At 45.5% G+C, this 16,035-nt stretch overlaps 1 protein-coding gene across 4 annotated transcripts in view; it reads right to left on the bottom strand.

Moving 5' to 3' along the window:
• Positions 1 to 3,569: 3,569 nt before the first annotated feature.
• Positions 3,570 to 16,035, bottom strand: part of LOC125519727 (CBS domain-containing protein CBSX2, chloroplastic-like) — a 43,146-nt gene continuing 30,680 nt past the window's right edge. The window contains exons 6-9 of one of the 4 annotated variants that reach the window (XR_007288294.1): positions 6,459 to 6,574; positions 6,294 to 6,351; positions 4,356 to 6,214; positions 3,570 to 3,821 (exon numbers count right to left, since the gene is read on the bottom strand). Coding sequence is in view for 2 of the 4 variants with exons in the window: in XM_048684469.1 (XP_048540426.1) it covers positions 6,140 to 6,214; positions 6,294 to 6,351; positions 6,459 to 6,574 (249 nt within the window). In the remaining 2 variants the exon portion in view is untranslated. Of the gene's footprint in view, positions 3,822 to 4,355; positions 6,215 to 6,293; positions 6,352 to 6,458; positions 6,575 to 14,164; positions 14,376 to 16,035 lie in introns of those variants that run through there. The other 3 variants (XM_048684469.1, XM_048684470.1, XR_007288296.1) reach the window with 3 other exon arrangements.

The following is a 16,035-nucleotide window of genomic DNA, read 5'->3' as shown; positions in this document are numbered from 1 at the left end:
TCGGGTTTGTTTAGTCCCTTTTGAGGGCAATACAGAAGAACCACATCGTGATGATGTGGAGGGATTTATTGACACTATCACTGTAGGGGAAACAAGGAAGGTTTCCGATGCACGAATCACTAGCATACACTTTCCTGTTTTACGTTATTTTGCATTATTTGCTAGTCGTTGCTTAATTGGTCGCGGAAACTGTGGAAACCTGAGTATCCCTGATATTATTATTTTGCACCACGGTTTATACGGTGATAACTCTTTTAGTATAGGCGGCATTATTGCCAAATGGTTAAGTATGAACCGTACCAAGGGCCCCATCTTTGGAGGCATCTATGCTACACGCCTAGCTGCATATTTTAACATACCTATTAGGCATTATGAGAAGGAAGAAAAGGTGCTGCCTCGTGTTTATTTAGATTATAAAAGTATGGTAGCACATGATTTTATTGTTAAGAATAGGGAAGGAGAGCTTAAATATCAATTGTTCTTTAATAAACATCATTCCGAGACTATTACCTTGCCTGCTCCTTCTTTGTTTGATTTGACTGTAGGCACGTACCTTGTTCCGTTGACGGCTATCCACGCCTACCAGAACCCTGCACCAGCCGAGGAGCCAGAGCCGGAACCACAATTTGATCCTTCACGACAGTCTAATTACCAGTGGGATCCGGAGATGATTGTCAGCCAGTGGCAAGCTGAGTCTTCCTCTTCTTCTTCTCAGTACGACCCCAACTATTATTATGGATATCCGCCAGGCCAGCCGTGGCCATAGACCAACTTAGGCCAAAAGCCTATTTCCCATCGACATTACATTTATGTTCACACACTCATTGCTAGATGACGGTGCTCATACTTTTTCATTGTACCATCCATGCTAGTTTATTTTCCTTTTTATGCTTTCTTCTTGTGTGTTTAATAAACCTTAAGAAAAACCAAAAAAAATTAGTTGTAGCTTTTAATTACTTTACTTGCCATGCTTGTTGTAGTAATTAAAAAAGAAAACCCCAAAAGATTTCCTGTTCTTCTTCTGCTTGTTGGGAGCTTTCCCGTGTAAATAGTTTTATTTCTTTTCTTTTCTTTGGGGGTTGATAGGAGAAGACCATAATTGAATTGTTAAAGAGGCTCTTATATGCATTATTGTTGATCTGACAAAAGAGCCCATATTGCCTTGTCTTCTCCTATTTATTGAATGCCTGCAGATTCCAGCTTAGTCCAATGCACGTGCACTATTATTATTATTCACATCGTTTGGTCGTGCAAGTGAAGGGCAGTTATTATGATATATGATGGACTAGCTGAGATGAGAAAAGCTGGTATGAACTCGACCTCTTTTGTTTTTGTAAATATGATTAGTTCATCATTCCTGATTCAGCCTATTATGAATAAACATGTTTGCAATGACAACTAGAGATCATAGTTTCTTGTGCCATGCTTGATTAGCTATGAGTTATAATGGTTTACCTTGCATGCCAACATGCTATTAAAATGGTTATGATGTGGTATGATAGGGTGGTATCCTCCTCTGAATGATTTAAGTGACTTGACTTGGCACATGTTCACGCATGTAGTCGAAACAAAATCAACATAGCCTTCACGATATTTATGTTCATGGTGGATTATATCCTACTCATGCTTGCATTCGGTGTTGATTAATTTTAATGCATGTTCATGACTGTTGTCGCTCTCTAGCTAGTTGCTTCCCAGTATTTTTCTAGACTTCACCTGTACTAAGCGGGAATACTGCTTGTGCATCCAATCCCTTAAACCCCAAAGTTATTCCACATGAGTCCACTATACCTACCTATATACGGTATCTACCTGCCGTTCCAAGTAAATTTGTATGTGCCAAACTCTAAACCTTCAAATAAATATCCTGTTTTGTATGCTCGAATAGCTCATGTATCAACTAGGGTTGTCTGTATCTTCCATGTTAGGCGGGTTATTCTCAAGAGGAGTGGACTCCGCTCCTCACTCACGAGATAAATGGCTGGTCATCGGGATGCCCAGTCCCATGCTTTATGCAAACTAAATCAAAATAATTGCAAACAAAACTCCCCCTGGGACTCTTGTTAGTTGGAGGCACTCGTTGTTTCGAGCAAGCCATGGATTGATGCTTGTGGTGGCAGGGGGAGTATAAACTTTACCATTCTGTTTGGGAACCGCCTATAATGTGTGTAGCATGGAAGATATCGCCATCTCTTGGTTGTTATGTTCCGATATTTTATGTTCATGGTGGCATTTATCCTACTCATGCTTGCATTCGGTGTTGATTAATTTTAATGCATGTTCATGACTGTTGTCGCTCTCTAGCTGGTCGCTTCCCAGTCTTTTTCTAGCCTTCACTTGTACTAAGCGGGAATACTGCTTGTGCATCCAATTCCATAAACCCCAAAGTTGTTCCATATGAGTCCACCATACCTACCTATATACGGTATCTACCTGACGTTCCAAGTAAATTTGTATGTGCTAAACTCTAAACCTTCAAATAAAGATTCTGTTTTGTATGCTCGAACAGCTCATGTATCAACTAGCGTTGTCTGTATCTTCCATGCTAGGCGGGTTATTCTTAAGAGTGGACTCCGCTCCTCACTCACGAGAAAATGGCTGGTCACCGGGATGCCTAGTCCCATGCTTTATGCAAATCAAATCAAAATAACTGCAAACAAAACTCCCCCAGGACTCTTATTAGTTGGAGGCACTCGTTGTTTCGAGCAAGCCATGGATTGATGCTTGTTGGTGGAGGGGGAGTATAAACTTTATCATTCTGTTTGGGAACCGCTATAATGTGTGTAGCATGGAAGATATCGAGATCTGTTGGTTGTTACATTGACAATGAAAGTATACCGCTCAAAATATTATTCATATCTATTTCAAAACCGAGCTCTGACACCTCTACAAATCCCTGCTTCCCTCTGCGAATGGCCTATCTATTTATTTTTATGTTGAGTCATCATCCTCTTATTAAAAAGCACCAGTTGGAGAGCACCGCTGTCATTTGCATCCATTACTATTAGTTTACATTGAGTATGACTTGACTGGATCTCTTTTACCATGAATTACAATGTCTAGTCAGTCCTTGATCTTTAAAGGTGCTCTGTATTTATGTTTTACGGTCTCAGAAAGGGCTAGCGAGATATCATCTTGTCATATCATATCATGATTGTTTTGAGAAAGTGTTATCATCCGAGATTTATTATTATTGCTCGCTAGTTGATTATGTCATTGATATGAGTAAATATTAGACCTAAGTGTTATTGTGAATATGGTTAGTTCATAATGTTTGCTGAAAACTTGAATGCTGGCTTTACATATTTACAACAACAAGAGCAAACAGAGTTTGTAAAAAATTTTCTTTATCACTTTCAGTTTATGAACTGAATTGCTTGAGGACAAGCAAAGGTTTAAGCTTGGGGGAGTTGATACGTCTCCGTCGTATCTACTTTTCCAAACACTTTTGCCCTTGTTTTGGACTCTAACTTGCATGATTTGAATGGAACTAACCCAGACTGACGTTGTTTTCAGCAGAATTGCCATGGTGTTATTTTTGTGCAGAAATAAAAGTTCTCGGAATGACCTAAAAATCAATGGAGAATTATTTTGGAATATATAAAACATGATATTACAAACATGGGTCTCATGACCCAACATACAAAGTCATACAAGCAACAAGCGAAGCATAAACCTGTCTGAGGACAGACGGCTGGAAAGAAAGAAGGCTAGAAGCTCGTCTACCTACAAGATCCTCCAAAGAAACCATACCTCCGTCTGGGATTCCCAAGCTACTCATCCAAGCCCATGTGGAATTACTAATGAGCCTGAAGTCTCCTCTGCAAAAATATAAATTAAGCAAACATGAGTACAAATGTACTCAACAAGACTTACATCAAAACTAACTACATATGCATCAGTATCAATAAAGGGATAGTGGAGTTTAACTGCAGTAAGCCAGCTTTAACTCAGTGGCTATCTTGTACTACGACTATCAGTAAACTTTTTGAGGTGAGAAAGTGCACACGAGTCCACATATTCACCATATCAATACACCATTATGGATCCGCTCCCGTCTCCCTCTGAGAAGGCCGTCCATAGCACTCACGCTTATCTTGCGCATTTTAGAGTATCCTTTTAAGTTGTCTATGAACCATATAAGTCTCCAAGTAGTCCATATCCGAGGATGCGACTATTCGAATAGATCATTTATAACTTTGCGGGGTGTACTTCACACATGTTTGCACCATTTAGCGCCTGCACAAGACATGTGCTCGGTAGACTTCCAAGCGAAAGTCGGCATGGGTGTAGACCACAACCTGACTAACCACACAAGACTCTAGTCCAGGTTTATCGCCTATCTGAGAACTGACCTGCAATGGAAGTCCGACCGATGTTTCCATTACGACCTCAAACGATGTGTATAGGGTTCCCAAGTCCACCTCGTCGGATGGTACTACGCTTGGTACACCGTGCCAAAGTGCCTGCCACATCAAAGCCTACCCCTTCGGTCAGCGCTAAGCACGGCCCCTAGCACAACCAATAAACACTAGAAACTGGTTATAACTCTTGGACAGAGATCAAGGCGATTAATAAGTCGAGTGGGGTCATATTTCAGGGCCCAATGTGTGGTAATAGTTGTTCTTGGATAACATACACATGACTCAGTTCTTAAAGACGGTCTCAATGAGACAACCCACCATGCACTTCTACATGGCCTCTCATTGCTACTTTTACCAAACCGTGTTCACACATTTAGCCCTCACACAGTAAGACATGTTCACCATCATTCCAATTCATCCCGGATGAATCAGACCTGACACAACTCTAAGCATAGCGGGCATAACAAGCAAGCATGAATGAATAGGCACATCATGGCGATGCAACTTGAAGTGGCCGAAAACAGCGCCGGCGCTGAGGTATGCGGCGGCTGGAGCTATGGGTATGCTCAGTTTGGCACTACGGAGCGTATCCGGGCTCCGCGGGTTGCTAGGGAGGTGCCGAGCACATTCCAGTACTCAAACGCAAGTGATGGCGGCTGTGGCTACGTCAACATCAAAGCCGACGGCGAGGAGTTATCGGGCTTGATGGAAGCAACGGCTATGCAACACAATCGAGCACGGGGAGAGAGAGAGAAGCGGTAGAGGAGCTCACAACGATCACAAAGAGATGCTCGATGTGGCGGAGGAGACGCTGGAGACAATGGATCAACGCCAGCGGTCTTCGAGCAGAGGCGGCAGGGACGAGCTCAATGGCGACGCTTCCGGGCGTCCGGCCTTGCGTGATTGGGCGAAGAGGCGCGCGAAGTCGACGCAGAGCTCGGGGACATGTAGGCGAGGCGTGGGTTGCACGATGGCTGCAATGAACTGTGACAATGCTCTCTGAGGGTGCTCAAGGCTGAGAGAGAGAGAGAGAGAGAGAGAGAGAGCAGTAGGAAAGACGAAAGGGCTAGAGAGCGAGGAAGAGGATAGAGGAGGCATGGGCGGGAAAGCAAGCAAGGAGGAGGTGGACGTGAGCGTGCGCGTGCGCACACGCAGCTGCTCCTACTAAGAGGTAGGGGACGACGGGGAGTTGGGTTGGGCCCCAACTACAACAGTTCTAGGCCGCACAGGTAAACCAGGTACAATTTCTGCTTTTCCTTATTTTCTTTATGTTTTCTTTTATTTATTTCTTTTGTCATTGTTTTCAAATATAACAAATTCAAACCCAGTGACAAAATTCCCCTGAATATTTTTATGTTGCACAGTAGAATTATCCAAAGGCACATAAATTATTTGAAATTATATTCTGATTATATAATATAAATACAAATACAAATACAATATCATTTAAATTCAAAGTCCCAAAAATAATTCCTCAAAAATGTTCCTAAATTTTGGTTTGATATATAACTCGCCAAAATTCTTAGAACTATTTTAAAGGCATTTTTGAAACATTGAATGCATTTTTTTGGGTTCTTTGCCCTTTATTTAGCAGAGGCTTTGAAAATTCCCTCAATTCAAAATTTTGAAATTTAAGGATGATGCATGATGCTCACAATACATGTATCCCAACTGCAATTAAACTAGCATGTTGTGTAAACAATTTTTTCAGTATGCTTGCCTACTAGCAATATGTTCAAGTTCCACCTTCGGAAAGGATCATCTACAGTTCCACTTCAAATACTCCCTTCAACATTTTTCTTAAACTCAAGAGCAGCTCTGACGACGTTCCCTCTTGTGATGATTCCAACCTTACAAACCGAAGTTTGTTTTAAGATAAATTAACTAGAGCAAGAAAAGGAGAAAAATAGCAAGGCTTGGCCCACTCACCAATTTGCCCGAACTGTCGACTACTGGCAGCCTGCGGTATTTAGTAACAAGAAGTAACCTGCATGCCAAAATATCACCACCATCTAATTAAGTTATCTTTAAGAAACATTAACATACAAGTTGGTCCATATAATCTCTGGAAACCAATCAGTGATGTACACGTACCTTGCAGCATCTTCAAGGTTAGTAGTTTCACGCACCACAAGAGGTGCAGAAGTCATAACATCACTAACTACTTTCCCATTGGTTTTGCTTAAGAGCTTTTGTATCTGATGGAAAGTCTACAGGCAGGGGTTCGAGTAGAATCAGAGAAAAGCATGAAAATAAACAATATATACTAATACAAGAAATTAAGCATGCAGATACACATGCTTGGAGAACTCATTGCATTCTGATTCGCGCCAATGTCATTTACTCTTTTTCTAACTGGTTATCAATGATTTGGTGATGTTCCATTGAAAATGCAGGCTACCTCCTGTGATATCTCACCATTCAATATGCATAGGGATTTGCACCGTTATATTAGCATGGTGTATTCTTTAATATAGCTCATTCTACATTTTCTTGTATAAGTAGTATAAGGAGGTATTCCTTGCACAGACTATCCCCTCCTGGCTCACTCATCCCCATGCTCCTGTGCCAACCCCCAACAACGAACAACGACATCATCATTAACTTATGAATCACATGCATGTGGATTTTGTTGAGATCAGAGTTTTGAATCATGCAACACATCTAATATTCAGTTTGTACCAAGCTTTTAGACTGCAATATTATTTCAACTTTACAAATATCACAAGTTTATGTTTTTGCACCCATTTTACAATTGTAATATGGCTTCAACTTTAAAAATAATTTATGTTTAATGCATTTAAATAATTTTCAAGATGTAGTAAATGTTAAATCAAATATATTTTCATGAAGTTATGTGTCTTCTATAAAACTAAGAATCGCATCATGGGGTAACTAATAAATAGTGGATTGAGTGATTGTTAAAATTTCAAATAAAAAAGAATGAGAAATCCATATACTAGAAAAGATTAGTATATGTGGATTGAGTAACTCTTGGAAAAATCATGATACAAATTCCACAAAATCACGTCTTTCTTTTTATTCCTAGTAAAAACCCAAGAACTTCGTGATAATAATTCTAGAAAAACTACATACTAAGTTTTTCTCATGTAAAAAAGCTATGTTACTACTAATGTTGCCTGCTTTTATCTTCATGGTCCAACAAAGATGAATTAACACTGATTACATTGCATGCAGTCGTTTGTTTTCATTTATTAAAACATGGTTAATAATATAGCCAGGTGCTTGTTGTAAGCCATCATGTCATCCATAGCCATCATCTATAACCACTCATACAATAGTGTGGGCTATAAGGTTGGCTATTACATTACTACTTTTTTTTCTCTTCTCTCTTTCTCTTTCATCACATTTATTGTATTTGCCTAAAAATACGCATATAGCTAGCCTCTTGCATGAAAACCCACTTTCCTTACTTTTCACATCTCTCTCCTCCACATAAACAAAAATGTCATGTAAGCAGGCTATAAGCCCACTATTGTATTTGCTCTTAACTCATCATTACTTCTCTACAATGTCATGCGAGTCATACTTATTTGTATTAAAACTGTATTGGCTCAATAGGGAAACTAAAACGATTTCAGTCTGCATTCCAATGGTTCGAATTACAGGGAGGTGCGCCTCCATGTGCTCCTCGTCTGCATCATGTTCCATCATCTACAAAGCAAGATACTGCTATATACTTCTCCACAGTTGTACAAACAGGTACGATCCAGCAGAAGACCGAACCATTCATAAACAAAGCAGGACACTGCTGTACACGTGTCCACGATGGAAAAGAAACGATTGAACCATATTACAAAATAAAACTAGCCAGATGGTTTTATAAAGATCACTCTGAAAATTCTGCAAGACTGAGAGTGATGTTATTCCGCATCTCTTTTCCAGAGAATATGAAAAAATATGTTCGCATAAAGAATAACATGAAACTAGATTCAAATCCACACAAACCACAACCAGCGGAGTGGTAGCAATGGAGATCGAGACCAACCCAAGGCCACTCCGGGATGTCCAAACAAGCCACAACCAGCAGAGGCTCATGGCGCAGGAGAACTTGCCGAGGTGGAGATCTCCAAGCCCTCCCAGATCGGCTGGACGACAAACATGCTACCAATTAACCTTGCATTTTCCACCATAAATCCTTTCGGTACAGCCCCAAGTAGAAGGAGTTGGCCATGAAGAAGCCAAGGAGCAAGGAGGATCAGAAGAAGAAGAAGAAGAAGAAGAACGGACGAAGCCTCAGCCACCGGACAACCGGCCGGGACCGGACGTCCGGAGCCTGAAGCCCCAGCCGAGCTACAGCGAGCAGACGTCCGGCCCGGACCGGACAACCGGCGACACCGCACCCGAGCCAAACGAGCGGAAGTCCGACGCCACCGGACGTCTGGCGACCGGACGACCAGCCCCTTCCGGAAATCCGCAACTTCCACATCCGAGCCAGAACCAGTGGATGACCGGCTACTACCGGACGTCCGGACGCCCGTGAGCCACCGGACGACCGGCCCCCCGCGGGCGTCCGGTACCTGGCTGTGTCCAGTTTCGGGCCTGAAGCCCATGTACCCCCTCCTTTCGCCCCCCATTTGCACTAAGACTATAAATAGATCTCATATTCATCCTAGCTAGGGTTAGCATTGGTTTAGCTCATATTTAGAGATAGAGCATTGCTCATCCACATCGGATCTACTCCACGAGAGAGACCGCGGCCCCTCTTTGAAGAAGATCCCTTTGGATTCAAGACCCATCTAAGGGAAGATCCCCTCGTGGATTCAAGACTTCCTCACGGAGAAGACCGGCTACCTTTGTATCGTCCGTTGTTGACTTTGGATCTCGTATCTTCCTTTGTGTTCATGGATCTAGCGCATGTGTGATCATACTTGTTGGTTTGAGTGTTCTCTTGTGTTCCCCTTGTGATTTTTCCCTCGTTTCCCTCGTGTTCTTCGTGTTCATCGCGAGATCCGCTCCTTTCATGAAAGATCGGCCGATTAGGATTCCTACCCTACATGAAACGCTCAAGTATCTTAAGGGCCAAACCAAGTTGAACAAGCGTCATGCTAAATGGAGTGAATTTATTGAGTCTTTTCCTTGTGTCATCAAGTACATTAAATGTAAGGAAAACATTGTGGCGGATGCCCTTTCCCGCATATGCATGCTTGTTACTCAACTTGAATTGTATGTCATTGGTTTTGAGCATATAAAAGACTTGTATGAGCATGATCCTACTTTTGCTACTCCTTATGCCAAGTGTTTGACGCACACCTCTTGGGAATGCTATTACATCAAAGATGGATATCTTATGAGAGCTAACAAGCTTTGCATCCCCGAGTCTTCTCTTCGTTTGTTACTTTTGCAGGAATCTCATGGAGGAGGCTTAATGGAACATTTTGGACGCGACAAGACTTTTGCCACGCTCTCCAAGAACTACTATTGGCCCAAGATGTTTCGTGACGTTAACCGCTTCACCAACCGATGCTCTACATGTCACAAAGCTAAGTCTAAAGCTCAATCCCATGGCCTTTACATGCCTCTCCCAATTCCATATCAATCATGGGAAGACATTAGCATGGATTTCGTACTTGATTTGCCTAGGACTAGAAATGGGAAGGATTCGGTATTTGTCGTTGTGGACCGTTTCTCTAAAATGGCACATTTCATTCCTTGCAACAAGATAGACGATGCTTCACATGTTGCTAATCTCTTTGTAGAGAAATATTGCGTCTACATGGAGTGCCAAAGACTATCGTCTCGGACCACGACGTCAAATTCCTTAGCTACTTTTGGAAGACCCTATGCGCCAAGCTCGGAATCAAGCTACTCTTCTCCACGGCGTATCATCCACAAACCGACGGCCAAACGGAGGTGACCAACCGCACACTCTCCGCTCTACTTCGAGTACTCATCAAGAAGAACATCAAGGAGTGGGAGGAGTGCCTACCTATCGCCGAGTTCACCTACAACCGAGCAAAACACTCAACAACCGGCAAGTCCCCCTTCGAGGTCGTCTACGGATTCAACCCATTATCACCATTGGACATTCTTCCTCTACCACTCCAAGAGCGCATCAATTTGGACGCAAGTGCACGTGTGACCCATCTCAAGAAGGTGCATGAAGATACAAGACATACTATCGAGCGCCAAGTACAACGACTTGCGACCAAGCTCAACATCAACAAGCACCCCATGGTCTTCAACATTGGTGATCTCGTGTGGCTACACCTTCGCAAGGACCGCTTTCCCCAAGAACGCAAGTCCAAACTTCGACCACGAGCGGACGGACCCTTCAAGGTGCTTGCACGCTACAACGACAACGCTTACAAGATCGACCTTCCCCGCGACAAGTACAAAGTGAGCGATATCTTCAATGTCAAGGACCTCTCGCCCTTTCATGGTGATGAAGAATTTGATCCGAGGACGGATCTTCCCCAAGGGAGGGGAGATGATGCAGAGCATCCCAAGGTCATCCCTATGGACCCAACTACATCTCCTACAACACCACTTGGACCCATGACACGAGCACGTGCAAGAGCTCTCGAAACCAAGGTGACATCTCTCCTCTCACATTTCCACTTCGATGCACATGAGACATGACTACTACCTCAAACGGAGACATTGTGCATACTCAGGTATCAAGGAGTTGGCCATGAAGAAGCCAAGGAGCAAGGAGGATCAGAAGAGGAAGATGGGCGTGAAGACGGAGAAGAAGAAGAGCTGCGGACGAAGCCCCAGCCACCGGACGACCGGCCGGGACCGGACGCCCGGAGCCTGAAGCCCCAGCCGAGCTACAGCGAGCGGACGTCCGGCCCGGACCGGACGACCGGCGACACCGCACCCGAGCCAAACGAGCGGAAGTCCGACGCCACCGGACGTCCAGCGACCGGACGACCGGCCCCTTCCGGAAATCCGCAACTTCCACATCCGAGCCAGAACCAGCGGACGACCGGCTACTACCGGACGCCCGTGAGCCACCGGACGACCGGCCCCCGGCGGACGTCCGATACCTGGCTGTGTCCAGTTTCGAGCTCGAAGCCCATGTACCCCCTCCTTTCGCCCCCCATCCGCACTAAGACTATAAATAGATCTCATATTCATCCTAACTAGGGTTAGCATTGGTTTAGCTCATATTTAGAGATAGATCATTGCTCATCCACATCGGATCTACTCCACGAGAGAGACCGCGGCCCCTCTTCGGAGAAGATCCCTTTGAATTCAAGACCCCTCTAAGGGAAGATCCCCTTGTGAATTCAAGACCTCCTCACGGAGAAGACCGGCTACCTTTGTATCGTCCGTTGTTGACTTTGGATCTCGTATCTTCCTTTGTGTTCATGGATCTAGCGCATGTGTGATCATACTTGTTGGTTTGAGTGTTCTCTTGTGTTCCCCTTGTGATTTTCCCCTCGTTTCCCTCCTCGTGTTCTTCGTGTTCATCGCAAGATCCGCTCCTTTCGTGAAAGATCGGCCGATTAGGGTTCCTACCCTACATCATTTTGCAGATGCAAAGCATGAGGTGCTACTTGAGTCAGAACCTATTCTACACCTTGTCTTCTCATTGTGCGGCTACTGAAACACCTCAGATTGCAATGACAACACATGCCACTCTCTCCTCTGCTATAGGCAATCCTGTTCAAGCTGATTTGGAGAAGAATGTTGTTCAGACCCAGGACAAAGAGGTTCAAACTGCAGACAATCTCCAGCTTACTGCTGTCTTCTCTCAGGAAGGAAGAGCTGCCAGGGAGAAACACTTTTGTCCTGCTTTACCAAACTGCCAGTCTGTCTGTTCCAGTATCTTGGACTGACTTTTTCATAGCTAAATTGCTGTCATCTGAGGATTTTGTGTGGGTAAAAAATATTCTCCAATCGAAGCTTTGGCAGTTAATCCAGGAAGGCAATTCAAATGGACTGTCTTTTCAGTTTTTCTGGTCCCTCAAGGCTGCCCATCAGAAGCCCCATCAGTGTGCTCTCTGTTTTTGGCTGGACAGAATGCTACCAAGGGTTATTCCACCCCACAGGCACTTAGATCCTCTCATGTTGTGCAAGTGGAGCATTTTAGTACTTCTGTGGTGCACATCAGGAAAAGGCAACAGAAAACTCCCCTAGTGGTCTCAGAAGTTAGGAGTGCTAGACTCAAGCAACTGGCCAGGGGCTACAAGGGTAAGACATGCCTTGACAAAGATTGTCTTGCATGTGCTGCAGATGCTCCTCCACTTAACAAGAAGGTGGTCAAGAGCCTCTATGATAAATTTGGGATGGTGGAGAGCAAGCCTCCAGTGCAGAAGAAGCAGAAAACATCCAAGAAGGTTCCTAATGATGCCAAGACCAAGAAGAACCCCAAGAAGAAGGCAGTGAAGGAAAGAGGAACTGCAGCTCTAGTCAGCTTCCTTTGTTATCCTATGGCTTATTACTTAGCCTTCCAGTTATGTTCAGTTAAAGGTCTATGTGACTATGATGATTATCTGCAGTTTGTATATGTTGTTGCCTTGGCCTGGTCCCTCTCAGGTCATTGCTATGTACCCTTGTGCACCCCACTCCCTCTATTTGTTCACAATGACCAAGCAAGCTTGGAAAGTACTTAACTGGGACATAAGAGGCGTCAATTCTCCAGATAAATGGCTGCATATCCAGAATAAGATTGATGAGAGTGGTTGTTCTATGGTCTGTTTTCAGGAAATCAACAAAGAAATTATAGACATTTCCTTCATCAGAAAATTCTGCCTAGCCAGATTTGATTGTTTTGCTTATTTACCATCAGGAGGATTACTAATTGTCTGGGCCTCATCTCAATTTTCTGGAGAAGTGCTCAACGAATATGCCCTCTCAGCAATGTTTTCGAGTCGATGAGTCGACGAGTCGCTCAGGGGGGCGACTCTAGACTCATGGTCGATGAGTCGACATGGCGACGAGTCGACGTGAGTTAAGCAGCAGCCAGGGGAGGAGCACAAGTGCTCAACAGCAGCAGCAGCAGCAGCAAGGGGAGGAGCACACCAGCAGCCACATCAACCAGGGGAGGAGGGGAGGAGCACGAGTGCTCAACAGCAGCAGCAGCAACAAGGGGAGGAGCACACCAGCAGCCACATCAACCAGGGGAGGAGGGGAGGAGGGGAGGAGCACAACAGCAGGAGCAGCAACCAGGGGAGGGGAGGGGAGGAGAACAACAGTAGCAGGGGAGGAGGGGAGGAGCACACCATAGGAGGGGAGGAGGGGAACGACAGCAGGGGGTGTGGCGGCTGGAGAGGGTTGGATCGGGGGGAGGGGGAGGGGTGGGGGATGATCGATCTAGGTTTCCAGGGGAGATGGGCCGGCCCATACTGTAAACAAAACATATAACAGTTGGGCTCAATTTAAGTGAGTCGCTCGACCCAGAAAGAGCGACTAGTCGTGACTAGTCGCTCGAGTCGCTTGACTCATACCAGGAGTCGAGTCGAGAGTGTGAGTCGAACCTGGAGCAGCGACTCATCGACTAGTCGTCGACTAGTCAAACGACTCGAAAACAAAGCCTCTTAGTTGGCTTTCAATCGACCAGATGTGGCTCATGTTGGACCCTAACTAACATATATGCTCCTTGTCAAGATGATAAGAAGCTTGAATTTCTCGCATGGCTTGATGGCATTCAAATTCCTGAAGAGGCAGATTGGTTATTAGTAGGGGATTTCAATCTCATCAGAAGTTTTGATGCTAGGAAAAAACCAGGGGGTAGTATCAATGAGATGCTTATGTTCAATGCAGTCATCAGTAAACTTGGCCTAGTGGACATACCTTTAACTAGTACCTTTAAAGGGTAGGAAATATACCTGGAGTAACATGCAGACTGCTCCTCTTCTTGAAAGATTGGATTGGTTCTTCACCTCACCAGCCTGGACCCTTTCCTACCCTAATACTCTGGCACTACCTCTGGCCATGACCACCTCTGATCATGTACCCTGTGTCATCAACATACAAACCTCTATGCCCAAGAGTAATCTCTTCAGATTTGAGAATAGATGGCTGGAACATGACCAATTCCTGCCCCTGGTAGAGTCAGTTTGGACACGAAGTACACTTTGCAGATGCAGCCAAAAGACTCAATGCAAAGATGAAAATTCTCAGGAAAAATCTCAAGGTTTGGGCCAAACTTTATCCAATCTCAAGCAAGATATTTCAGATATCAATGCCCTAGTAGCAATGTTGGATGCCCTTGAAAATTACAGAGTGCTTATTGATACAGAAACGGTTCTTAGAATGGACCTTAAAGCACAGCTCCTCAGTTTATTGAAACAACAAAAGGTTCATTGGCAGAAGAGGGGTAAAATCAAATGGGTTATTCTTGGGAATGAAAACTCACAATTTTTTCATGCCTTGGCTACCATTCAGTATAGGTCTAATTGTATTGCTTCTCTCACCAATGCTGCTGGAGACACGGTAACTGATCATGAGGCCAAAGCACAACGCTTACATGGTGCATTTTCGCGCGTGCGTCCGCGGTGTCCTCCTGCGGCAACCGTCGACCCAGTACCAGTCGACTCCAGCAGCTTTCCCCCTCCCTGCGACCCGCCGAAGCAAGCGCACCGGTCGGTCGAGGCTTCAGCGGTGGGTGAAGCATGCGGTGGCCTGCCAATGGGCCACCCCTCAAGTCGCGGCGATCGAGCCCGACGAATCTCTACGGCCTGTTCGATCTGTCGACTGGCTCCGTAGAGACCGTATCCGAGTGCGGCAGCAATGACTCGGCGGCGGAAGTCCTGATGGTCAATGGACCACGCAGTCCTCCTGGCTTCAATCGTGAAGACGGAGGTGACGGGAACGGCGATCCGTCGCGCGTTCACGAGGAGTACCGCCCCGAACCTCTCTCCTCACAGCAGAGGGAAGAACTTCGTCGCCGGAACATGGATGCCCTGCACACTCCTATAGTTGGAGAAACCCCCGAGGCCCAGGCCTTGGAGCAGGCGTGCTTGGCCAATCTGGCTGAGCGCAATCGACCGGAGAACCTCCAGCGCGCACTCGACGATCGCGCTCGACAACGTGCTTCTGAGTCCAGTCGGCGCCAACTTTTTCCACCTCCAACTCAGGTATACCGAACCCCGATCCAGAATCTAGCTGTTGCTGCCCGGATAGCGGAGTCGATCCAACCCTCCCAGTCAGAAGCTGGTCGAGGTCTGGTGCAGATCCGAGCCTTGCTCCGGGCGGCGGGAGAGCAGAATACAGTTGTATCTCAGTCGCGGGATAGGATCCACAGCAGATCCGTGATGGCAGATACAGTTCAGTCGGCCCATAGCCCAAGATCGCCTCCGAGGCGTGAGGGACGTGGGGATCGACGAGATCAGTACAGAAACCGAGAGCAGTATGATCGCCGAGTCGATCGTGATGATCGACGTCGAATGCCCACGCCTCCCCCGAGGAGCGGGTCGTACGTGCCTCGGCAGCATGAAGACAGACGCCCTCACAGTGTTGGGCGAGGTATTCCAATCGACCCCAGGGAGCCAGGCTTTAATGCGAGATCTATTCTCGTGCAGGACTTGGTCGACAGAAACAGAGCTCACCGAGAGGGCCATGATGGAGGTCCACAAACCAGCAACAGGGTGCATGTCTCTGGTCCAGAGTGCTTCAGCAGAGCTATCAGAGCTGCGGTGATTCCCCCCAACTTCAGGTTGGCGTCTGGAGTTAGTAAGTTCACCGGAGAGTCCAAGCC

Source organism: Triticum urartu, chromosome 7 (genome assembly GCF_003073215.2).
Source record: "Triticum urartu cultivar G1812 chromosome 7, Tu2.1, whole genome shotgun sequence".
In the NCBI taxonomy this organism is placed as follows: domain Eukaryota; kingdom Viridiplantae; phylum Streptophyta; class Magnoliopsida; order Poales; family Poaceae; genus Triticum; species Triticum urartu.
This window is presented reverse-complemented; position numbering and strand designations above follow the sequence as displayed.